Source organism: Neopsephotus bourkii, unplaced genomic scaffold (assembly GCF_033783945.1).
Source record: "Neopsephotus bourkii isolate Nb327-2 ecotype Australia unplaced genomic scaffold, CSIRO-AGI_Nbou_v1 NB_1638, whole genome shotgun sequence".
In the NCBI taxonomy this organism is placed as follows: domain Eukaryota; kingdom Metazoa; phylum Chordata; class Aves; order Psittaciformes; family Psittacidae; genus Neopsephotus; species Neopsephotus bourkii.
This window is the reverse complement of record NW_026902113.1, coordinates 8,283,919-8,310,794: the sequence shown is the minus strand read 5'-3', so window position 1 is coordinate 8,310,794 and position 26,876 is coordinate 8,283,919. Positions and strand designations below refer to the sequence as shown.

Below are 26,876 nucleotides of genomic sequence, written 5' to 3'. Positions count from 1 at the left end.
CACATGCTTCTGCACAGAAATTGCCTATGAACCTCTGGCAGAGTACCCTCCTGGTGCAGTGTGATTGCTAAGTTTACACTGCACTGTTTGAGTACTCTAGGAGCATCGGCAGCTCTGTCTGTAACTTCTTGCGTTCACTGCCTGGGCCATAACTTGCCTCTGCAGAGATGTTTTCTCATGTGTTCATGCACATGTCTTGGAATAAATTATTTTGCAATGTCCACTCAAATAACTTGAAGTCTTTTTAATAAATCCATTTTTAAAGTTAATCTACTTCAAAAATAGTTTTGAAAAAGGGAATTGCTGGACAGATTTAGGGACAGATCTTAATTTTATTTAAAAGTGCAGATTTGTACTGCCAGTGTTCTCAGTAACCTAAGCACAGATTTATGATAGGTCATGATGATTGTGGTTGGTGTACTTCAAAAACCTGTTTCTCTCGTTATGTGTTATATTAAAAATAGAAGATTTACAAAACCATATATAAATTATTTAGACTCTTCCTTTCCCCTATTCTCTCTCTCCTTTTCTGTTTATCTTTTTTGCTTGTCAAATGCCAATGCCTTGTGCCAAAGGCAAACATGTATTTTTATATCTTCAGGTATTTTATGCTGCCTTAGACCAAATCTACCATGGAAAACATCCTCTAAAAAAGTCAACCACAGAAATTTTAAAGGAAACACAAGAGAAAGTTTATGGATTGCCATATGTACCTAATACAGTGAGTAGAAACATAATGATTGTATAAGCTATACCTTTTCTTTGATAGCATATCAATACTCTTACCTCTCCCTGCCCTTTGCCCTGCACACTCATATGCTTATTGTTGTATTGTTATGTTGTGTTTTCTTTCTTTCAGCCACTTTATGTGAAGAGTAAGGTATTGGAAATTTTCAGCTGAAAATCAAAATTCAATTAATGTACCTGTTTTTCTACAGGCCTAGTCTTGTTATGCTGAATTTGAATTACAGTTTTAATTATTAAGAAAGGCTGTGGAATCGATACATTGGAAAAAGGGTTTATTCTAGCTTTGTAAATGACTGTTTGTAAAAGGCAATAAAACACTGTGCTTCATTTTGTATACTGTCAGTCTTGGCATGTGAGAGCAAGTCAGTGTGAAACAGGACTTGGAAGTGAGTTTTTCTCACTGTACTACTGTGACCTTTGGCACATCACTTATCCTTGCATGTGGTATCTGAAAACATTAAAGCCTTGAGTTCTACTGGGCTATGTAATTTTGATATTCATCATGACTAATTGTGCGTTTGTTCTGTACTTCATGACATCCAAAGGTACAGTTTGCATAGATGATAGTCATGGGATTTCCTGGGCTGTTTGGAGCTGAATTCCCAGTTTGACCGTGGCCTAAATCACTGTTTGACACTTTGGTCTGAACACCTAGATCCTTTTGTGCTTTCTGCTTCTCAGGAAATGTACGTCTCTCCTTAGCAAAAACGGTCTTTCTTTCCTTGAAAAGGGTATTATGAGGCCCATGCTTGAGCCCTTTGCTCATCAAAACTGTACTGCTTCTGGCAACAAGATGTCTTCAGAGTGTAATGTCTGACTTAGCATTTTTATAAGTGTTGTTTTACACCATTCCTCTGCAGGTGTTAGACATCAAGTGAATGAAATGGTTCAACCTGCTTTGAAAGTTAGCCTGTGGTTTTTGTTCAATTTAAAGTATTTTTTTTATTTAGCTGTTACCTTCAAAAGATTGAAACATCTTCTGATGAGTCTCAATATGAAGGACCGCAAGTTTTGGCCTGGGGCTTTATCCCAGCAAGGTGTACTGTGAACTTTTGAATTGTCAGAAAGTCTATATTCTTCACATTTATTGAACGTGGAACTTATTGAATGTCTAGTCAAGAACTGTAATGCAATTTAAATTTTAGTAAAACATACACTAGAAGAATCTTAGTGCTCTGTATTTAATGCCCATAATTTGGCTTGCTGTCCTGTGCTGCAATTTCTTCTGAATTTAGGATATTGTAATTTAATTTGTAGTCCAGATAAAATTGTAAATGCCTTGAAAGTGAAAGGTGTTTGCTTTATTTCTTAAGAGAAGAAAGTCTGTTCCTTCCTTTCATTTAATTTCAGTGCTGGTAAGAGAGGTCAGCTTTTATTTTCATATGCATTAATGTGATTTTCTGTAGTAGCTGTCTGGGCTATTATTTGTCAAGCTGCAGAAACACCCATTGTTCTCCCCTAATAAACCTTAATTCTTTATTCCTGCTCCTGGCACGCAAGTAAACTTAGCAAATATCCTCTGAATGTACTTGAGCTTCAATCTCATTGTGCAGACTCATTTTCTGAAGTAGTACCACAGCATACATCTTCAGCAGATGGATTTCTGTCTTTCTGAGGTGCTGCTCCGATAGTAGGACAATTTTATGCATCTTTTTTGTGATTGTACTTTCAAAATGAGGCATAAAAACTACACCTAATAATTAAATGCTGCTGCACTTATGTGGTGATACCTATTTTAAGGTAAACCAAAGCATCATTCTCAGCAAATATCATGTCTTATGTACGAAGCATAGGAGGGATAGTGGAAAGAAAATGCTGTTGAAGCATGATTTCAAATAGATTTTACAGGCATGGGGCAGTTGGCACTTCACGCAGTAGTATTTACATTGGCTGTGTTGACGCAGACAGTTGCAGAAGCTAGTGCCACATGCAAGGCAGAAAGGAAAAATGGAGCAGACTGTAGACAAATGGAAGCACAGAGAAACAGCACTCCATGAGACTTTGTTTTCCTGAAGAATGCAAATCTCCATTTCTGGCTGGCTATTGTTTATCTGCTCAAAAGTACACAGTTTGCTGCTGGCTCCTGCAGGATGAAATTCCCAGTGGGATTTCTTTGCTCTGTTACCAAATCCAGAAGCTAAAGACTGCCAAGCAGGGAGAATGTATCTGCCTGTTTTTGTAGTGTCTGATGGATTTGTTGCCAGAGATTTGTGTTACTGAGTTTGGAAAATGAATGGAGATTTTGCACAGGCTGGGTTCTTGAGTCCTTATGATGCCTTTAAGAAGCAATCAGCCTTCCTTTAGACTCTTCTAAGAAAGCAAGATAAACCAAGTATTAATGACCACAGATTTTTCTGTCATTTCTTCCTGAATGTGCTTGGCATCAAATCTGTGCACTGTGGGGGATTCAGTACTTTCCTTTTGCTCAAAATCATAGCTTATTTCTCATCTCCTGCAAAGCCAGTTTCCATTTACTATGTATGATCTGCCTTGCTTTCTGCTTTTAGAGTATCTCCCCTGGGCTCTTCCACCTTTGTCTCCAGGATTTCCAGAGAGACTTTTCAAAAGTATCAGGTGACCCTTTGATTAACCCAACACATGATCAGAGTTCCTCCCCATGATCTGTTGCTTAGTCCCCTGCCTGTCCCCCAAGTTCAGACTTGAAAGCTACTTCCCTTTGAGACAGTCATCAAAACTTAATGATATGCCATTGTTAGTTCTGTGCCAAGCACAATAATTCCTATCTCCTGCTGTGGGTTTTGGTTCAATATCGTAACAAAAAATGAGACGCAGTGTAAACAGGCTCTGCAGTGACAGTGGATATTGCAGCCTCCTGCAGTTACAGGAAAGAGTTCCCAATAATGAAGTGGTTTTACAATAAACAACAGCTGCCCAAATCATCATACCTGAATTTTCTTTGAGAAATATGGAAGTACATTGAACTATTGATTCTTATTTTCACTAAAATATTATGGACGTACATATTAATTTCCTGCCCATCGTTGTAAGATTTCTTCATTCTAATCTGGAAGTTTGCTGGTTTAACTTGTGAGTCTGAGGAAAAATGATTTTGAAGAGTGAGGCACAGTGAATGTGTGTTCTTTTTTAGACCACTGCTAAGTAGTCCCTTTTGCATTTTAAAAAATTACATGGCCTTCTGGTAAGCTTTTATTCCAGAAACTGAAGAATTTCTTTTGTGGTACTTGAATAGAGAGTTTAGCTGTGGAATTAACCCACAGACATCATTGTAATTACATTTGTTAGGAGGGAACACGTCAGTATGTAGGGAGCCTTTTGATATTTTTTGGAACACTAAATAATTTGCTATATACCTTTTTGCTGTAGCACGTTAAGTACGTATTAGTTCAGAAGGATCACCTGTAGTGGTGGCATAAAATTTACATCAGATTAGTGCTTTAATCATGCTTATATACTTTTGTCTAGAGTGCAGGTTTCTTTGGCAGCATGAGAACTTCTTGATAGCTTATGGTTGCTAGTGACTGGAGAGACCAAAACACCTGTGAGACCAAGTAGGTTAGCCAGCCAAGTTTGGCAACAGAAAACAAGGCAGGTATTGTTACAGATACCCTAGAGGGAAGAAGTACATGAAAAATGGTGTATCACCAATGTGGTTGCTAGTCTTTCTTCTTCCTGCAGCTGGGGGGACGCTGCCCAGACAGGGATCCTGACCTTGGAAGGCTCCACCTAGGTCCTTGTCTTAACTTGCTGGGATTGTGTCTGTCATGTGCCTGACAAAGGAAATCAATGGAGGAGATGCAACCTGACATTTGGAACGCTTGCTGAGGGAGACTGTCAGGCACCTCAGGAAAATGTGGCTTGCCATGGATTCTGAAAACACAAGCATTTCATTAACAGGGCACATATAAAGGTATCTGGGATGTTGGTCAGCTGAAGAGGCGTTGATGTCACTAGACAGAAAACTAGGTTCTCTGAAGAGAGAAAATAGTGTCTGTATCACATGTTGTCACAATATGCCCAAGCTCACTTCTTATGTTGTTGAAGAGCACCTGAGAATGAAAGAGCAGCTCTATGCCTCTTTTTCCTTCTTAGGAGCCTTTTCTTAGGAGTTTGAAGGTGTTATGTAAGCCAGAGGCCAAAACTGGAGATAGTGTGGTTTCTCAAGTTCTGTATCACAGTCTTGTACTGATAATGATCACTGTCAGTACTGGTGCTGTAGTGGAGAGTATTGTTTTTAACAGGCCTATTCCTCAGCCTGCTCAGGGCTGCCTGGCAGTCTGAATGAAGTATTTTGTTAGTGGATCTGTCATCTGTGTCTTTGTGGCATTTGTTGTTTTAGGGTTTTTTTGGGGGTCTTTGGAGTGACTGCTAATGTATAGTTATAACTCCAGTCACCCCATATAGAAAGAATAAATTGTCAGACGGGGCAAGCAATAAGGCAGCTGCCTTAAAATAAATAAGTGATAACCCTTAACCTTTGAAGGTAAAAGTGGGTTTGGATTCTGAAAACTTCACTCTAGCGGTGAATATAAATCTTGAAATTATTGGTAAGGGAGGCTAGTGGCTGCCTATTGAATTTTAAACTATAATTTCACTTCACATTTATTCTATCTGAAATTTTCCCATATTTGCCTTAGATTTATTAAGTTAAACTAATGTAACCTTAGAACGTAAGGAAAACTGAAAACTAGGTTAAAGGAAATTAAAATGAGCAGCTAAAAGGTAGACCTCCATGATCTCTGGAACCCTTGTAGTAGGCATGTCTACCTCTTAAAAAAAAAAAGAGGAAACTGGAGGAAATACAGGTAAGTTGTTTAGGGAAGATGATAGGTTTGGAAACATGACCTGTGAGGAAAGTTGAAGAAATGAAGTTTTGCTAGCAAAGAGAAAATCATGTCAGCACACGAGTGTGTTCTAGTATTGAAGATATTTATGAAAAACAAATGTAATTGAAATTGAGACTCTGATCATTTGTCTCTTATGAGTGAGCAGATAGTAGAATCAAAAAATGGTTTAATTTACAGCAAATGTGATTATGGTTAGTATCTAATCTTTTGAAGTCTTGTCAGTCTTTTCCCACGTTTATTGAAGAAGGAAGCAGACACCCAGTAGGTCTAGGATCTTCCTTATAGGGAGTTTTAGAGAAACCACTGTTGTAGATCACAGAGACATAAATTTCATAGTAAAGGCAGAGAGCCTTTATAGAAGATTGCTTTTCCACTTTTTCTCTCCCTTTAGTTACTTGAAGAGGCACTGATGTTGCTCATTCCACTTTTTGGAGTGTTTTGAAGAGAAGTGATGCTCATTCCACTTTTTGGAGTGCTTTGAAGAGAAGTGAAGTCATATGTCATTACTCAACCTCTTAAAGTTTGTGTAACCCCTTCAAAGTAATTTTTTACCTTGCCATGTTGGAAACCAAAGTTGTTTACACAAAGTGCAAATCCCTGGATTAGTTTTCATGTAAGCCTTCTTAAAAGTATACTATAAAATCAATTTGAAGAGTTTGGGTCTGAGGAAAAGATTACTAAAAGAGTGCTCAGTGAACTGTGGCGAAATGATAGTTCTATAAATAATTAATGGCTAAAAGCCATTTCAGAAAGATTGGAGCCCTGCTGAGGTCACTATTAAAGTAGATGCTGGGACTTTCAAAAGCTCTTAAAGTCACCCTTCAAGATTTGTTTAGGTTTCTGTCTTTGTGGAGTTGAGTTCATTTTATGATAAAGAAAATGCTGAAAGCAAATACTTGTGAAGATTTGTTTTCTAGTGGTAATATGACACTATTCACTGGGCAGCTATCTACAGCAGCAGAGTGTTTACAGATATCATAAGATATGAAGCACTTTTAAGGAAATTCTTTTTGCAAGTGTTATCCCCATGAAACTCAAACATACTTTAGTGATAGCATCTACTATGTAGTAGAGCATTTTAAGGAACACTGCAGGAAGTAGTTGCATGCATCTAGTAACATTATATGTGCTTTATATATATATCTTTATATATATAAAAATATATATATGTGCTTTATATATATATATATATGTAAACAGAGGTTGCTTTGTTTAGTTTTATATAATTCTGTTCTCACAGCTCACATGTCCTTTTTCCCCCCCCAGGATTGCAGTACTGGAGCTGTATTTGATAGTGACAGATGTAACTGAATATATCTTTTCCATAAACACAGGGCCTGAAATGAAATGCAATTCAAGTAAGTGGGAGATAGTCCTTTCTAGGAACAGCTTGCAGTCAAAAGAGAAAAGAATGAGAGAGAAATTATTATCACACTCGTTTAAAAGGAAGGGGAGCTAGACTGAGAAGAATTAAAAAAAAATGTGGTTTCTTCAAGTTCATATTGCAGTTTGTGACAGATTCAGGATTAGAATTATGATTCCTAAATCCCTGTCTGGAATGGCTCTGGCAAAAGATAGTAAATGGTCATTACAGTAAAATAGTAGCTATGTCATCTTCCAGTGTAGGTACAGATAATTTACATTACTGAGTTGTATTGACAAATGTATTTTGCATTTACAACATTGCTAAGATACTTCTTGGGTTTTGTAAGAGTTTACCTTAAGCAGTATTCATGATGTCTGTTTCAAAGAATAGGTCACTACAAAAAATTAGGTTTAACTGGTAAAGTAGAATTAAAAGCCTTGGGCTTCAGTGTGAGTCTGTACCCAAAAGAAACTGTGGTGGTCTGATTCTAGTTTATCTCAGGCTTATGAATCTTTAAAACTTAGGCAGTAAAAGAAATTATTAATTGATAATAGAGTGGTGTGTGTGCGTGCTGCATGTGTATGTGTGTAGAGTTACATGTTAAAATGTGAAGGACTTGTTTGGAAATTGTCTGATTGTGTATTTCTTATACTTTACTTTAAAGACTAGCTGTTATATTTACAAGTAACACTGTCTGTCAATCTGTCCACATAAGATCAGTCAAAGGACACAATGTAGAAACAGTTTTCATATCTGCGTTGTTTAACCCAAGTTTTAAAGATTGTGGAAAATGCAGATCATACATACAGCTTTTTGATTTTGTTTTTTGTTACCTCCCATGTCCCCTTTCTTCCAGTCCCTCTGTGGGGAGGAGAGAAGAGGAAGAGGAGTAAATAATTTTAAATGATTTTGCTATAAGCAGCTCAAATGCATTAATAGTTTATATATAAAAATTAAATATTTTTCTTTAAGTAATTCAAAGACCATATGGTACATATCAAGAATCACCTAAGTGGTTAATTGCATGTTAAATTCCTTTCCTCTTCCCCAGTGTAAACAACTGCAAAAATATTTACGTTCCCTGCCTTGCTAGATTTATTTATCATTTTATAATAAAAACACAGAAGTGCTATAAATTGAAATCTTAATCTCTTGCTTGACTCGCTTTCTAAAATGTCAGCAGTGTCTTTGTGTTGGTTTACTTTGTGCACTCTCCTAGTCCTAACACAGAAACACACAACACTGAAAAACTAGAGTATTAACGTTAAGCAAGTTAGGAGTGCAGCATACGATGCGGATTCTTGAAATTGGTTTTCTGTAATTCTAAAAAGATTAGAGACTTCAGCAAAGGAAGTGGCTTTAAACCTCTTTATTGGATTTTTTTATTGTTGTGAAACTCCAGAATGATGATGATGTAATTCCGTAAAACTTGGAGGGGCTCAGGCCAGATGCACAGAAAGTAAGTTGACTGAGCAAGCTGCTGCATACCTATGGAAAGAGTTGTTCCTGCCAGACTATGAGTGCTCTAGTTTTTCCCCAGAGGTACCTACTGGCACAGTTTGCAGGCTCTGCACTCCAAACCTCATTAAACTGTTTCTTTGAGTGAGAATGAATCTTCAAAGAGCACTGTAAACTTATGTAACAAACTAATACAATAAGGACAAAAATTCTGTGTTTTGTTTCAGAACAAAGGACTGAATTCTTTAAGCTGCACAGTGTATGTGAAAATCCTTTTCTCATTTCATAAAGTTAGAATAGTTTAAGCAGAAAAGTGTGAGAACAAATTCTGGTATGACAGTTGGGCCTCCCCAAAATAAGCACACTCAACAGCAGAGCTTGAGCTTTGAAGCCTGGCAGCCACAGCCCAGGCTCTTGCTATCAGTGCTGGGCTGCTCGCTCATTTCTGTGTAGGAGCAAGGGTTAAAAAGAGGAGTCTTAGCAAGAGTATTCTCAGCTTGTCTAACTGCAGACATAGTTATCTTGAGAAAGGGAACATAGAAGAGGTTCAGAGAAGGGTGTTTAATTCAAGTAGTGAATGAGTAAGACTGAAATTCTCTGTACCTGATGACTGGATGTTGCAGTTCTGTGCTGCAAAATCTCATATCCTCCTTGAATTTTGAGAACAGTGATCTATGAGAGAATATGGGTGTGAAGAGCATGAAACTGCAAAGTGACTTCAAAGGAAAAAAGTAAGACCAGATCTCCTAGTCATTAGATAATACATTATTTTCTTATACTGAAAGCACTTTTTCCCTCTGATTTTTTTAAAATCATACCTCAGCAGCTAACGTACCCAAATGGGAGTCTTGCTAAACTAAACATGGAGCATCCGTCCAATCTGCACCATGCTACTCACCATTCTTTTCTGGTTCACAGGGAGTTACCAGAGCCTGATGCTTCTTCATGACTGTCGGGAGTTTTCCACCCTTGCTGATAGCTAAATTCAAGGGAATTAAGATCAGTAATATCACGTTAGTGCCAGACCCAGAGATTCTCCACCCATTAGTCCCTGAAGGAGATAAGTTGGCTGCTCCTCCATTGGAGTTCCTGCCAGAATAAGAGTTTAATTAAGAAGGGGGAGGGCACCAAATATCATCTCCATCAAATGTTGTTCCTCATGGAAACTATTCAGCAGCTTGCGCATTGATGTAATTACTGTAGCACACATTTTGTACTTAATTTAGTGCTGGGTCTTTTCAGGTTCTCACTTGTGTTTTTTGTCTGAAGATGCAAAAGCAAAATGGACTTAAATATACTTGGAAATAACTGTAGTCACAGCAGAAACTGTTGGAGCAGCGTTTTGAAAAGTTCAAGCACTTGTCAAGAATTTCTGTAGCGTTGGTTTTTTTGTTGTTTGGGTTTTTTTTTCTGTCCGAAAGATTTAATAGGGTTTTGTAGTACTGCTTCCATGTCATTAGTGGAGCTCCATGGAACAGTGATTACCCATGCTCAGAAACAAAAGCAAGGTTAGTATATATTAAGCTACCTGTAGGGTTTTTTTTCTTTCAGTTTTGTCTTTTTATATCAGATTATTTTTGTGATAATCTTCACAGTTCTGAATTTAGAATTCAGATAAATGAGTCCTAAATGAATTTATATAGTCTTCGAAACAGAGTACTTTAATTGATCCTACCATCTTGTTCAAATGAATGTGTTGGCTTAACTGTTAAATAGAAGCTGTAGTGAATTATGCACATTCCTCCTAGAGCAGTAGTGCTATCCTTTCCAAAGGTAACAGGATAAATACTTCTTTCCTTTGACTACAAAGGAAGCCTACATGACTAGTTTGGGCAAGACACCTAGTTTAAGGTAGCTAAAATAAAACGAACTAATCTTAGCCTAAGAATGCATCCTACAAGGACTTTTAAAAAACTTCCTGATAAGGTGTAAAAATATAAAAGTACCAGTGGGGTATTTTCAATTGTTACATGACAGGATGGAAAGCCATTGCACACGGAATTTTGGAAATATTTCAGACATGACTATAAGGGAAGATTGGGGGAAAAAAGGCCCCTATAATAACTGCAGTGGATCAGTCACACACCTTTCTTTCAGTCTGTTGTGCTAGATAAAAAGCAGGTATGAACATGACCTGTGGATGGCATATTATCATAACCCATGGGCTATGCTGTAAATGCACTGTTTTATAAAGTTCTGGAATGGGTTCATGGAACTTTTTGAAGCGTTTACTTAGAGTCTTCATTAACTTTCTAGCTGCTTAACAATAATACATTTAATAAAGGAGATGGCCCTAGTTCTACATGTCTAGCCTTTACCCTTTCCAAAAGGGAAATAGATACGTCTTTTTCAATGTGGAGAAATCACTCAGCATTGGAAATAACACAAGAAATCTAGTCATTTTGCATCTATAGCTAATTTTATTAAAATGAAGTTTTACACTGAAAGGGGAACCATTTAGTTTTAAACACATTCACAGTGATGTGTTTACTTTTCGTTCTCAGAAATTTTATAGGAGTATTTGCCTATGTATTCTTGGATGTTTTACTGCCTAGATCCTAATCTCATCTGTCTGAAGTAGGAATATTTGTTTTAATGCAGGCAGGTAGTTCCTTGTGAATGAGGGTAGAGGATGTGCTTAATGTTTAAATATTTATTTGCAGGTAGCTAAGTCCAGTTTGGGGAAGTTAATTGCTAGAAGAGCATAGAATCGGAAAATGTACTTAAGTAATGTAATAGGTACTGGGTAATGGTGAAATGTTGAAGACTGGGAATTTATAATCCAAAAAACTTTGTGTGAAAACAGAGAAAACTAGTGACAGGGAATGATGACATGCTAGAGTTACTGATACTCTAGAGTGGGGAAAATCCATACTGTCTGAAAAAAAAACCCACTTTAAAATTTAATGTAAGCTTCAGACTTCACTATGAAATAGGAGTTTGTAATTAGATTTCCTTTACTGCTGTTTGCAATAGGAAAACAATCTTAACTGCATTTAAGGATGGTAGTCATATATATATATATATATATATAACTTGGGCTATCCAAAAGTATGTTCCTTATGTATTGCCATGAAGGAAGAGAGAATCATCTATACCTTATCTGTGTTAGACATCTATCTCAAGATGGATTGCCTTTCCTCTTCTTTTATTTCTTTTTTTGGATACTGTTCTGTTGCCAATGAATATTTGAATTCTTAATTTCATCATATTTGAAAGCCTCCCCAAATGTAGGGAGCGAGATGAGTGCCTTTCCTTGCTCTTTCTATATTCCTATCTTTTCTCTTTTGAAAGGAAGCAATATGAAGTTTCTTACTTAATTCTATTAGCATAGGTCAAACAAAATGTCTTACATTTGAACAGAGGGTATGGAGGGCTGTTTTAGGTGCCAACTCAAGAAAGCTTTTGGTCTTAATAGGTTTTAAGATGTTCTTTTTTCCTGGCTTACTTATGACAGAGAGTTGCAACAAACCTGATGTATGGAATAGCTGATCATCCTAGAACTGCAGTCAAGCTGGTTTTTAGGTGCAGACCATTAAATACAAGAGCATTGATGTGCACAATGTAATCTGAACTGTTGAAGAAGACATACTGTCCTAGTTACAGTTTATATGATGGATAAAAACATTTCCATTCTGAAATTATTTTTGTTTTTAGCAGAAAAAGCAACTTGGATTTTTCACTGAAATAATGTGTTTGGAAATTATTTAGATTTCCAAGTATGTGAAAGCAATTCATCAATGAAGTATTGCACATTCCTGAGAGTTTCAAGTTGAAACTTTTAATCCTAACTTTGAAAATTTACTATACAATAAATCAAAAACTGATGTTTTTGTGCTCATTCTTCTAAAAATGTAGGCTCACTGATCTGTTTCAGAATGTGCTTTTAGTTTTGTGATTATGGTTATAATTAAAGAACTACTTAGAAAAACTGCACCTATAAAGTGTAAACATGGCAACCACAGTATTTTTCAGAGCAAACTAGAGAAATTGTATCCATGCTGAATGTTTGTACATACTTGCATTACATGAGATATGGTACAGTTGGTGTTTACTTTAAAGAAAAAATTAAGTAGTTAGTAATTCTTAAGAATTTGCATCATGCATCAAGACCCACAGGAAAATTGAAGACTGGAGGCGCTTCATCCCCTCTAACTTTTCTGCTCCTGCTTTCAAACAGTTGTGCAGGCTACCAGTAGAGGCTAGATTGCTCACCCATGGCAAATTCCATCTGTTTAGGACATGTGTCTTTAGGGTGGAGATAACCAGCTTGTTAAAAGTAGCTTTTGAATGGCTGCATTACAGCTAACTTTGAGAAGTTTGCTTGTCGTGTTGCTTGGAAAAGGGAGCTAACAACTTCGTTTCTCATCAGCTGTTCACAATGATCTAGATTATAGGCCACTATTTACTATGATTTTTAAGGTAAAAAGACTGACTAAAAGACAAATTCTTTCTTTTTCCACTCTCTGTTGGGTTTTGGTTGTTTTGGCTTATGTTATTTTTTTTTTAATAAACACATATATCTTTGACTTGTCTAATGGAGAATAAGCTGATGATCAGCACTTTCTTGAATTATGTCAGTTTATGTCAGCTGTTGAAAATCAGGAGATTGTTACTTACAGCGTGATAAAGAATTGCAAAGATAAATAATTCTGGAAGATTGCTAATGCCCCTTCACTTTTATATTTGGCTGTCTTAGAAGTTTAGACATTGACTTTAGGATAATAACAAGCATCTGGCAGTCCAGAGATTTAAATTTAAACATCTGTTATGGTACTTTATTGTTTATCTTACAGTTCCTCTTGAAAATTGTTTTCTGTAGTATCTACAAAACCTTGACAACAGTCGTATCACAAGAATGATAGGATCTTTTACTTTAGATAGGAGGACAAATAAGAATTGGGACTTGTCTCCTCTTTGGTTTCCGCACAGAGCTGAAAGACACAAGTTTCTCATTCCTTCATGTAACCACTCATCCACTACAATTCAAAAAAATGTGTCCAAATCTGTTGGGAAACAAGTTCTTTTAAAGCTTGGACCTGCTTGCCTTTCCACATTGTACCAGAGAGGCGATGTAGCAGTACCTCCCTGGAGGTACTGAGGCTTTAGACAGAGCCCTTAGAAATCTCATCAAAATAGGCTCTCCTTTGAGCAAGGGTTGGACCAGATTCGGAGATCTCTCCCATTTTAAATGACTCTGTTACAGGCAGGGAAGGAGGAAGGTATTTTTATTTCTGTGAAAGCAAGGCTGATACTTCTTTCTTTGCTAAGAAAATATTAAGTCAACATTCAACACCAACCAGCATTTAAAAAGGAGTCCACTGTCACTGAAATGAGTCATAAAGCCAAATAACATTACATAAATGAGTAACTATAATTATGGACGATAATCTGCACATTTAAAACTGTGCAAACAAATCTGTGAACAATGACATTGCATGTTAATGTAATTTGTCTGCCCTGAGGTTTTTTGGCATATGGGAAAGGGTATTTTTTTTATATATTAAATGCAAATCCCTGTTGTCATTTTGTTTGTGACAAAAGCTTATAAATCGATTTTTTTTCAAATTTGATATTTCACATACCCACATGGAAAATTATAAAATGTGCTGTTACTTGTAATAACGTAATTGTGGTTTTCTTTCAAGACTAGTAGAACAACAAAGCTATTATCAAATATGAATGCATTTTTTTACTGCTTGGTTTTCTTTCCTTCTGACCCTATTTCTGTGTAATTTCAATTGTGATAATCAGTATATTGGATACGCAGTATTTAGGTTGAAAACTGCTCTTTAGAATAAAGGATGTATTCATTCTGGGATTTATACTGGTGGCTGATTTTTTTTTCCTTTTTTTTCATTTTTTAACTGTTTGTCATAAATAGATCTCTTCCATCATACTTACAGAAAATGCTGAACAATTTAAAGGACTTTAAAGATTACTTCTGTTTTGTGTTTGTTTTCTCCTTACAGGCCTGGCAGCTGCGATTCAGTCATCTTGTGGGCTACGGTGCAAAATATTACTCCTACCTCATGTCTAGAGCTGTTGCCTCCATGGTGTGGAAACAGTGTTTTGCTCAGGACCCATTTGATCGGTAAAAATAGAGAAGTTATTAAGTAGAATGAAGCGTTATGCTACTTACTTCTGGAAGGCATGAAACAACGGGGGCCACATAGGTTGATGGGCTTTTAAAATGACAATTTTTAGCCTTTGTCTTGATTTTAAGAGGATTACAAAACAGGAAATAACCACAAGAATAAAGTGTACTCTGGGACATGTTTACTGGTGAAAAAAAATTTGCATCGATGTTTTAAAATATGCTGTTTGGGAGGCACTGAAATCCATATTTACTGTAATTAGAGAGCTTGATTTTCATAGATGCCTATTTGCTTGCAGTTTTCCATTAAAATCAAAGCAACTGCAGGTATTAAAAAGCTTTGTATCACCAACTTCAGAGCTACGTATAGCTATCATACTCATTCTGCTTTATGAAATTAAAAGGTAAATTTTGAGATCATAAATTATGAGTCCTCTTATACCTTAGCTGAATGTTCAGAGGATTATAACAGAGCGACTTTTCCCCTTGGAGCAACTAAGGCTGAAATTTTGTTCACAAATTCACTTCTATAAACACCAACACATATTCATGTGTATAAAATTTGTCTAATTCAGTTACTCATAATATAATTTTACATGCAATTTGAATTTCAGGAGTCAACATGGAATCAAGGCAATCATTGTTTCAGGGTGGGAAATTTCATCTGACTTCTGTCTCTGTGTTCTGTAGACAACCTAGAAGCAAATGTGACTGAAAGCTGAGCAGGTTGTGTTTGCAGATGGCTGTAACATCTTACGTTTCTCCAGGGCAATGGGTGAACGTTACCGTAGAGAGATGCTGGCACACGGTGGTGGAAAAGAGCCTATACTTATGGTTCAAGGTACAAAAAAAACCCACACCCTTTCATTCCCTTGCTCAAGGAAGAAATAATTTCCCAATTTGGTCCTTTTTGTTTAATTATAATCTTCGTTGCATTTATGAAAGAAAACTTGTTCATTTGTTTAGTGAAGTTGACTAGTATCATGGTCAATAGAACTCCTTGTGATACACAGGAAAAACACACACATAGATAGTTAGAGTGAAGCGTTTGAAGGGATTGTTTTACAAGACTGTCTAAAGAATTCAGAATAAGAGTATCACATACTTAAAGGTAGATGACATTTTTTGGATGCAGAAATTGAGTAACTTTTACATACATGAAATTTATAATAGATGTGGTTGTTTTGTATGCAAGAATTTGAACTTGTTTTGAGCAGCTAATTTTATTATCAAAATAACTTTGCCTTTATCAGTACTTTGAGTATACATTATAATGAAATGGAAGTCTGAAATTCATAATGAACATACTTCATTATTGCGTTTAACGCAACATGTGCCTTTTGAACCTGGAAAATAACTTTCAAAAATCGTTCATTGTGCTAGCAAAAGTCCTGCATTATTACACTTCAGGTATAAAACAAGTCAAGACAATAAAACAGGTTTCTCAGACTGCTGACTTTATCTCAGTTCTGTCAGTGAGACCAGGATAAAGGTTTCCCTTTGTAATGCTGCAATATTCAAACCAAACATATTTGCCTTATTGTTGTTGTTCCTGATACGAGCACATGGTAAGTCCTAAATGCTCTTAAGAGACATCTTTCAATTAACTCTGAAATTCTTACTAGCAAGAATGAATATTAATTTGTTGGCCTCTGTTCACTCCAGTTTGGTAAACTGGAAGTTGTGGAGGTTTTTTATTCGGATAATGGAGACAGTGATAGTGTGTCTGTATTTCATAATGAGATTGGCAGAGTTTTCGTGACCAGAACATTTCAGTTCTTTGACACATATATTTATGTTTGAGGCCGCAACCTCTGCTCTCCTTAGACTCATATATTAAGCAATTATATATTTTCTAGATTAGTCTATTTATATTTCTGATCTAAAGAGTTGATTTTTATTCAGCATGACTTTGCAAAATTGCCTTTCTTTACTGTTCTTGAAGAGGCTGTGTTTGTAACCTCAAAAAACTGTAGCCCAAAATTGTGGACTAAGTAGTTGCAAGACAGGAACATAGAATCATAAAATAGTTAGGGTTGGAAAGGACCTTAAGATCACCTTGTTCCAACCCCCCTGCCTTGGGCAGGGACACCTCCCTTATGAGGAAAGACTGAGGGAGCTGGGTCTCTATAGTTTGGAGAAGAGGAGATTGAGGGGTGACCTTATCAGTGTATATAAATATATAAAGGGGGAGTGTCACGAGGATGGAGCCAGGCTCTTCTCAGTGGCAAACAACGATAGGACAAGGGGCAATGGGTACAGACTGGAACACAAGAGGTTCCACTTAAACTTGAGAAGAAACTTCTTCTCAGTGAGGGTGACAGAACACTGGAACAGGCTGCCCAGGGAGGTTGTGGAGTCTCCTCTGGAGACATTCAAAACCCGCCTGGACACGTTCCTGTGTAAACTTATCTAGGTGTTCCTGCTCCGGCAGGGGGATTGGACTAGATGATCTTTTGAGGTCCCTTCCAATCTCTAACATACTGTGATACTGTGATACCTCACACTAAACCATGTCTCCCAAGGCTCTGTCCAACCTGGCCTTGAACACTGCCAGGGATGGAGCATTCACAACTTCCCTGGGCAACCCATTCCAGTGCCTCACCACCTTTGCAGTAAAGAACTTCCTCCTTATATCCAATCTAAACTTCCCCTGTTTAAGTTTGAACCCGTTACCCCTTGTCGTGTCACTGGAGTCCCTAATGAAGAGTCCCTCCCCAGCATCCCTATAGGCCCCCTTCAGATACTGGAAGGTTGCTATGAGGTCTCCACGCAGCCTTCTCTTCTCCAAGCTGAACAGCCCAAACTTTCTCATCCTATCTTCATATGGGAGGTGCTTCAGTCCCCTGATCATCCTCGTGGCCCTCCTCTGGACTTGTTCCAACAGTTCCATGTCCTTTTTTATGTTGAGCACACCAGAACTGCACACAGTACTCCAAGTGAGGTCTCACAAGAGCAGAGCAGAGGGGCAGGATCACCTCCTTTGACCTGCTGGTCACACTCCTTTTGATGCAGCCCAGGATACGGTTGGCTTTCTGGGCTGCAAGCGCACACTGAAGCTGCCTCATGTTCATTTGCTCATCAACCAACACCCCAACGTCCTTCTCCGCAGGGCTGCTCTGAATGTATGTACACATACATCTTTTCAAAGAAATCCAATTATTTTATTGTAACTCATATGGGAAATAAAATATATTTTAAAATACCAGTTATGCTTATAATCTCTTATATTTCTGGGATGTACTTTTAATTTTACTGAGCATGGAATCTTCCTGAAATGTCATAGAGGCTATGGTGAAGCTGCTAGCAGTGTGCTCCCTTGAGTCAAATATTTCAATGAAGTTCGCAAAATTCATCTGTGGAAGTACAAGTGGCTTTACCACAGTGGAACATGGTGCAATCAGTTTGCAGGATCTTATGGGAAACAGTGTCAAAGACCTTACTGAAGTGCAGGTAAAAAATAATCTACATCTCTCTCTACTTGTACCAGGCTAGTTGCTTCATCAGATAGGGTTATCAAGTTCATTGAGCATCACCTGCCCTTGGTAAATGCATGGTGACTATTCCTCATTACTATTTTTTGTTGTTCATGAGCCTGGAAATGCTTTCCAGGATTTGCTGCTCTACCACCTTCCTCGGGATTGAGGTGAGACTGACCAATCTCTAGTTCCCTGGGTTTGCCTTCTTGCTTTTCTTGAAGATAGGAGTGACATTTGCTTTTTTTTTCCAGTCTTTTGGCACTTCGTCCAGTTGCTATTATTGATTAAAGATTACTGAGAGTAGCCTTGCAGTGCCATCTGCCAGCTCTTTCAGTACTCACGGGTGCATCATGCCAGAGTCTGTGGGTTTATGTATGTGCAGTTTACTTAAGTATTCCATGATCTGATCATTTTCCATCAAGTGTACATCTTCCTTGCTTCAGGATATCTCCCTGGCTAACTTTGTATTCTGGACATTAATTTATACTCTGTATTTCCTTAAAATTAAAGATAAATTTTTAAAGGATACTCAAAATAATAAAAATAACTAGAATTCATCAGCAGGTTCCTTGCATTTGCATATTGTGATGTTCATTTGTAGACTGTGCAAAACTTAAGCATGGCTGAATGACTCCCTGAAAAATGAAATTAAGGTGACTCAGGTATTTTGACAATTAATAATTTGATTGCTTGCTTGGGATTATTTGAGGTTAAATCATATAACACACATGATGGGAAAAGCTCATAAGTTTATGCTTAATTGCTCTGAATTTATTATGAAAATAGAGAATTAAAGGAAAAAAGTAAGAACAGTTACTTGTTCTTTAATTTGTTTAGGTTCAGTCAGCTTCTGACTGTCTTTACTGTTCGTTTTCCTTTTCATTATGGATGTTCCAGAATTCTTGGTTTCCATCTTTTGTTGGTTTTCATCGGTTGCAAAACTGCAGCCCCATAGCAGATGACCAGACTGATTCCTGATTAAAGACAGATCCCACCAGACTTAAAAGCTTGTTGATTTTTACTCTTCTTCAGGGAAACAGTCCAGAATCTGTGCTCATTAGTTCCGTGTTTCAAAAACCTTAAGTTCCCTAGGCTGGAACTTCAGGCATTTTATTTATCTTTTAATATAAAGAAATGTGCTTGTACAGGTCTGATTTTTGGATGCACATATGTAGCCTCACGCTTGAAGTGCTTCCCTATCTCATTGTGAAGTTAAGCATAATCATTGACTGTTTGATAATAAATAACTTCACAATTGAATTTTATTTATACAGTTTCTTTGTTACGATTTTTTCCTCAGAAGCTTTCTATTGTCTTTTGTGTTTGGATATGACCCTGGCTTTTCATCTTTCTCCCATATGATTCCATAGATGCACTGATTAGGGAAGATAAAGGATCTGACCTGCCATCCAGTGGAGTTACAGACAAGATTCCTGTTTGGACTAGTCTTTAATTCAAAAGCACAATATACTTTTTTGGGTTTGGATTTGATTCTCTTGGCATTTGTTTCCACTTAAAAAGAACCAGAACAACAACACAGAGGCTTTATGAAACCTTTTTTGACATTTTCTGAAGTGACCACTTTTATCTTAATCCTTTGGTAATCTGCAAAATACAGAAAGAGTCACAACTACAGATAGCAGGAATAATTAAATTATGAGTGAAAAATGCTCTGTCCAGGAGGCATTTATTTATTTATTTGTTTGTTTATTTTCTTAGAGGAGAAACACATTTTGAGAAGAATTTGATTCTTTGTCATTTTGGGTTGGCCACATGGCCCTTGCGCACTCTCTGCTTCTCAGGACTATATGGCATTAGGGATTTCAAATTCCTTTGAAGATATGTAGCCCAGGTGTCCCTTCCAGGTCCAGTTGTGTGCTGGTTGCAGGTCTGAACAAGATTCAGGTGTGCACCATCGCTCCCTGTCTCCCTTGGCACTCCCTAACTGGAAAGAAACCCAGGTGCATAAGCAGAAAACGTACTGCAGTGTGAAAAGTACTGGGTTGGATGCTGTGGGAATGTATCCTGCAGTGCGCTTCTCCTGCAGTCTTGGTACAGTCACATTGCCCTCTGGTTGTCTGAAAAAGTCCCTGTGCAAAATACAAGTGAAGTCGTGTTCTTGACTTGTTAACACTGTGTCATACTACAGACGTACTCAGCTGTGTGCATACATGGTAATCAATGTGTAAATAAAAATGCATTTGCTCCAATGCAGTTTTAAACTTTGTTTTTCAATGCCTTAGATTGTACTTTGTGGAATAATTGGGATTTGAAGAGGCTGTAAAAATCTTTCAGGTCTCTTTGAAAGTGTAAGAAATATGCATAAATCTTAAAAGGTGATGTGACTGGCAACATACGTTAACTCAAACTACATGGACCCAAAATAATTAGTGTTCCAAAGGAGTAGAGGCCAAATTTTGCCACAGGCTTTATTCTTCTCCCAATTTTCAGTGATTGTAGGTTATAGCTAACCATCTTTCCAAAGGGTGTGGTTAACCACAGTGCTGTAATGTGAAAGAAAACTTCAAAGTAGAGAAGATAAGCTATGCAGTTGCCTTAGGCTTGGGAGAGACTGAGCTGAAATAGGAGTTGGGCTGAACGTATGAAGTACACTCATAGATTTTGAAACTGCAGCCATCAGACCTTGTGGACACTGTACTAAATCATTTAAACTGAAGTGCTGAGTACTTACAATATATCAAAGCTGATCTTGCTCTGATACAGCTTAATGGAGTTTAAAGGGGGACATGACTATTCTTAACACGTGTAGAGTAAGAGGTTAAAACACAGAAATACCACCAGTGTCTGTTTCTTTTGGAATTGTCTACTCTAAAATCTGTAGTTATTTATTTCATAAGGGCATGATCATTTTACTGCAGTAGGAGTTCAGCAATGACCTCAGTTACTCTTCATCCTTCCCTTGCAAAAGCAAATTCTATTAATGTCTGCTTTTGATGTCAGTGGTGGGAAAACAGCAATGCAGTAGACCACTAATGCAAGAAATCTGAAATCTGTTTGTACTATCAAAAGTTGGAACTACTGGGTAGGTCATTTGACATTACTATTGCCAGAATGATTTTGAATTCTTCTACATATTTAAAACAAACCATGTGGAGTCCAAATGAATGCAATTTGTAACAAGCTTTCAGTGAGATTTGGTAAGACTGTATTCAGCTGCACTAAAACAAATCCAAGTGTACTGTAGTTAATTATGTCTCTTTCATTCATTTTGTAATATCCAGGGTTGGAATGTTTTTGTTATGCTTTGCCATTTTTATGTAAGAGGGAAAGTAAATCTACTTGAAGGTAATCCCATCATCAGTCTCTATTCTTCCCCCAATCATATTGTTAGCTTTTCTTCTTTTGCAATGTATTTAATAATCATAGTTTTAAGAATTGTTAGCAGCGCAAGAAATTTTAGTGTGTCAAAAGAATTGACTAGACATCATCCAGGCTGGCTGCTTCCTTTAACATCAGATTTGGAAGGGTTTATTTTTATTTATATTATGGGGCTGGGGCAGTGGTAGTTGTGTCTGCTATGGCTATCTTTATATTCTGTCTATGCAGCATTAAAGTCATCCTTCCATATTGATGTCTGATAGAAATAGGCACATTGAATAGAGAAAAATAGTTCTTTTATAGAGCTACACCTTAAAAATTGGAGCCTTGAAATTTTTATACCTGAGCTAGTTGTCCAGGTTTCTTTTCTGGGATGAAGGGAAGAGTAGGTCCTTCATAGGCACAACTCATTATAAAGTAGACCTCTGAAAAAGGTCAGATGAGTGGCACCCATGACGCTTTTCCTCCTGTTCAGTCCCTAGATATAGAGCCAGTTAGTTCAGATGTAAATGTCTGAGATGAAATGAGACCAAAAAAAAAAAAAAAAGCAGAACCAGTTGCAGTGTTGGGACTGGACTGCTTCAACTGAGTTTAAGATGAAGCTCCAGAAGTCATTCATGACAGTACGTGGTCTGGTCAGCTGCCATCCATATCACCTTCTTAAGGCATTCTCTAAACTTCAGGGAAAACATGCAGGAAAATAGTACAAATTTAAACTAAAATTTTTCCAAGGCTGTTAGGAAGCAAATACACATGTCACCCAGCCAGCCCACTCAGGAACCTGAGAGAAGGGTCTGCAAGAGGCCGTGGCTCTCTGAGAGGGTTATATTAATAGCTGGTATCTGGACACATCTGTTTCTCAGCCCAGCCTATAGAAAGACATTTTTCATTGTGGACTAGAAGTAATTCCACAGCAATTTTACTGTGATGATGTCAAGTTTACCAAGTATTTGGAAATATTCTGTTCTCTTTCATTTTAAAAATAGTGTGATGCAAACTTCTTTTAACATCATTTCAAGTTAACCTATATATAAGTACAAGATTTGTTCTACTTTTAGTGTTCAGTATTTGTGTGTTGACATCTGCGACGTGTTTAAATCAGATTGAAATGGGATTCTGTGAAGTCTTAGCAAGAACATTATTTTTGGTTACTCACACCAAATTACCTTGAGGTGTTCTGTTTCCTGGTGGGTTTTGAATCATTGTGTTCTAGTGAAAGATTCTGGCTTTTAGTAGCATGCAATTATAATTTTGACTGAAAGCAAATATTGTGAAGGATGTGAAAGAGTATAAAATTATGTTCAGTAGGTACACTGATCAGAAAGGGTAGAAGGAGGTTATATTTACGTTGGCATTTGTCAGAAAGAACAGATCACTTCAAAGAAGCACGAAGATTAAATTTTACATTATTTGGCAGCTCTACTGTTTGGATTTATTTTTTTTCAGGTATAAGTAATGCAGTAGATTTCCATATATAATATTGAAAATGTTCATAACACTGAAAAGACCAACATTACATTAACGTTAAGTACAAAGGAACATCTGAAAATAATTAAATCATAGGACCATAGGCTGATTTGGGTTGGAAAGGACTTTAAAGCTCACCTAGTTCCAACCCCCTACCATGGGCAGGGTCACCTTCCATTAGACCAGGTTGCTCGAAGCCCCGTCCAACCTGGCCTTGAACACTGCCAGGGATGGGGCAGCCACAGCTTCTCTGAGCAACCTGTGCCAGTGTCTCACCCCCTCACAGTGAAGAATTTCTTCCTTATATGTAATCTAAAGCTATCCTCCTTCAGTTTAAAGCCATTACCCCTTGTTCTATCAATTTACAGGATACATTCTCATGCTTTCTAAAAACTGGGATTCTGGAGGAAGGTGTGAGATTTTTAGCTGCTCTGTTTGTTATAGAATTACCAAAGTACTTGAGCATGATTCTTCATTACGCTACTTTCCCTGCCTGTTATTGTGTAGCTACGCTAGAGCTACAGCTGCACTAATTAAAATCCTTAATAAAAGTCCTGATGCTGTTAAAAAAAAGGAAAAAAAAAGGGGGGGGGAATTAAACCCACAGTTTTTGCCTGTTTCATACCTTCTGAAAAAATCAGAGATGTTTGTGCTTTGAATACTAAATTAAACGCTATTGAAGTGTGTAACACTTGGAGAAAATGATGTTGTTTTTTCTGGCCCTGTCAGACCTGAGGCTTAGCAGATAAGGATTTAGATATCCACTCAATCACTGATTTATTCCAGTCACTTGGAAATGACTGAATCTATGGCTACATTGCTTTAAAATGGAAATAATTCCCTGCTTAAGTAAGATTGTAATGACAAAAATCAGTTAACAATCTTGAAACCTGTCAATTTTGTGATAACATGTAATAGGTAGCTTGAAGAAAAGAAATAATCTTCATACACTATAATTGCAGTTATTTCTTGACAAATAAATGTGATAGCTGTTTCTGTCGTATTGTGACATTAGAAGTTAGATAGCAGTAAGTATTATTATTGACAAAGCTTTCAAGGCCATAATATTCTTCCTAAGAGTCTGTTGTTTTGGTTTTGTAGGTATGCTTCAGAAATCACCTTCAGTTGAAGACTTGGTGGATGCCCTTGTTTCAGACCTTGACCAGGACTTCGAAACATTTATCATGGACTCATAAAAATATTCAACAGAACTGAATTACTTTATGGAAGATTGTATACGTCTTCATAATTGTGGGGAAAATATTGTTGTGACTGGGTTTGCTTCTTGGTGAACACTTGTAAAAGTTTGAATATCCATGTTGGTGGAACATTAATAAATAATTTCACTGGATCACCTGGTTTCATTTATAAAGGTGGTGTCTTTCTGTTGCATAGGAGCTCAAGCATGGAATTTGAGAGAACAAATCCTCTAGCATGTAGTGTTAGAAAATTCGATCTTGTTGGAACAGGTGTTTAAATAGGAATTTAGCTTATCCTCAGTGCGAGTGGAGTGTTATGAATGGTCTTTTGGCACACGCATTCAGTATTAGAACATACCTGTTGAGTGTCAGAACCGTTAGCGTGTTTCAGTGTTCAGGGATCAGCAGCTGTTTTCTGGGGAGCATTTTCTTAATTAACTGGGTCCTGTAGTCATTTATCTGTTACGTGGGTGTGTTTGTTTTCTTGTGTAGTGGTGGTTTAGTTTTGGCCACAGTACTTTAAGGGCTTTACTGGATGAAGTCTATTGTGTTTTGGTGAATATGGATTTGTAGGCATTTTAACAGTTCCATGGCAGAGGGCAGCTACTATTGAAATATGTTGGTGAAGTTGCTGTGTAGGAGCAGCCTGAATCTGGTCTCTGCATATTTTTTTCATATGGAGTTTCCTTTTAATGATGATGAGTGGATGAGTGTTGGGGAACTGCTTAACATACAAGAGGGCAGGTTTTCAGGGGGGCAAAATAAGTCAAAACAAAGACTTTATTCCAAGATAGGCTGGAGCAGTTGCACATTCTATAGTGGCTAATGAACAAAGGAATATTATCAGTGGGGTTTCTTCTTCTTTTGAAATAAATTGTGAAATGGTACTTGAGTGCCGAGCAAAAAAAAAGAAAAGAAAAGGTGAATTTTTCTCTAGAAATGGCCTTGTCTTTGAGAAGTCCTTTGCGGGTTGTTACGAAAGGTATCAAAATTATACAGAAGTGTCCTTCTCAGCAGAAACACAGTGAAAGAAGCAAGAGAGGAAGAGAACTGAAGCTGAGAGATGAGCAGATAGCTGGGAGAGAAGCAAGTGAAGAATAAAGATCAACCAGAAAAAGTAGATGTTTGGGAAGGGGTGAATTAGACTGACAGCTGATTGGGACATTTGCTTCTGGTTTTTAGCAGACTTTGTGCTTTTGGTTATCATTTGATATTTTACCCTGTTTTTTGGTCTGGTTTTGCCAGGTGGAAATTTGTCTTGTATGAATAGCACTGCTTTTACCCATAGAGCTGAGTTTAGACATTTTTAGATATGAAATGTTTTGGTTAAACAATAGCAGGCATATTTTTAGACGTGTACCAGAACAAGGCTTCTGTGTTGTACGTCTGAGTGACTGCATTCTGTATACACAGATACAGAATTGGTTGCTGCCTACTACCAGGAAAGATGAATGGTTTTGCTTAACAAACTAGGTGGGTATTTTGCTGTAAGTTAAGTGATTAAAAAAAACCACAAAAACTAAACACATGTAAATTTAGGTGTGAGTAAAAGCACACTGTGAAGATGGGAAGTTCTCAAAAGGATACAATAGCTCATGAATGTAAATTTAACAACCCCTTGTAGAGTACTAAATGGAAGTATGTTATAAAGGGAATTTAGGGGTGTTGCTAAGGGAGCCTTGTGTTGCTTGTTGCCTTGGTTTTTGTACTGGAGCAAAATACCAATAAACGTCATCTGGAGTTGGCACATGTTGAAAGATCCACTGTGACAAAAAAGAACATAGCAAAAGGAAATCCTAGTGCTGACATGGCCCTGGGAGCACTTTGGTAAAACAAATAAAGCATCATGATTGGCAGAATAAGCAGAGCATTCCAAATTAAGAGATTGCCCTATGATTTTAATTTGAAAGAAATTCAAGTGATGATATTCTAGAGGGTAGATACTTTATCAAAATATGTGGAATAGTCACACTGGTTTATGCCTGTAGCTGCTATTGCTTCTTTATTTCACTGTCTCATTTGATCTTTCTGTAAACAACCATCTTTTCAAGGTTTTATCACAGTAGCATCAAACAACATCTTCCTAATACTGAAATCCTAATACTTCCTAATATTGAAATCAGACAAAGAAAGGAAGAAAATCTTGTATTTTGCTAAAATGCAGTGGACTGTAGCTATTGTTGCAGATTCGCAGGTCTTGGGACATTGGACAAAGATGGGAGCTGGTAGAAAAGTAAATACAACTCACAGTGACAGCTTCAGTTTCTTTCTGAAGAATCTCTGTTGACTCCAGTAATTTTTGTTTTATGAAATAACTTTTGAGGACTGAACAGTAGACGTGATTAAGCCTCTTGAGAACACATTATATCACCACTATGATGCTTACTACAGAAAGGGAAATATTATTCTAAATTTTTTTTCTTCTTTTTTGGTAGTTTCTAAAAATGCTTCCAGCTGTTCAAATGTCTGATGCTTTTCTCTTTCTTTTCTCCTTTTTAAGAGACTTTTATTTTCCAGCAAGTATGTGTTCTTTCAGTAATGTGAGACCTCTCTTGTGACTAGCAGTGTAACTCTTCATAAATGTAAAAACCACTGTAATCCCTTTCCAGCATTCCATATTTTCCCACTGGGGCTGCTGAACCAGCTAGCAAAAAGTTGGTTTTATAACACTCTAACTCAGCATCATGCCTTTAATCTGAAGTTGTACTATGATTTGGATTTTAGCTGCTACAGAAAATTAGTAGTGAACCTCTTCAGAAGAAATTACACCCTTATGCAATCCTGAAATAATAACACATAATTACGACACGTCAGGGAAACACATGGATTACGTTTGATAGTCTGAGGTGTCAGTTCTGCTTTTTTTTTTTTTTCATGTTTGATGTGATTATTTTTCTG

The 26,876-nt window shown here is 37.2% G+C and overlaps 1 protein-coding gene across 1 annotated transcript in view; it reads left to right on the top strand.

The window, feature by feature from the left end:
• The window catches only part of MIPEP (mitochondrial intermediate peptidase), a 71,717-nt gene extending 47,587 nt beyond the window's left edge, over positions 1 to 24,130 (top strand). Inside the window, exons 16-19 of the mRNA XM_061374436.1 lie at positions 602 to 721; positions 14,370 to 14,491; positions 15,262 to 15,335; positions 23,881 to 24,130. Coding sequence (XP_061230420.1) covers positions 602 to 721; positions 14,370 to 14,491; positions 15,262 to 15,335; positions 23,881 to 23,975 — 411 coding nt within the window. The 3' untranslated portion in view covers positions 23,976 to 24,130. The remainder of the gene's footprint in view (positions 1 to 601; positions 722 to 14,369; positions 14,492 to 15,261; positions 15,336 to 23,880) is intronic.
• Positions 24,131 to 26,876: the final 2,746 nt, after the last annotated feature.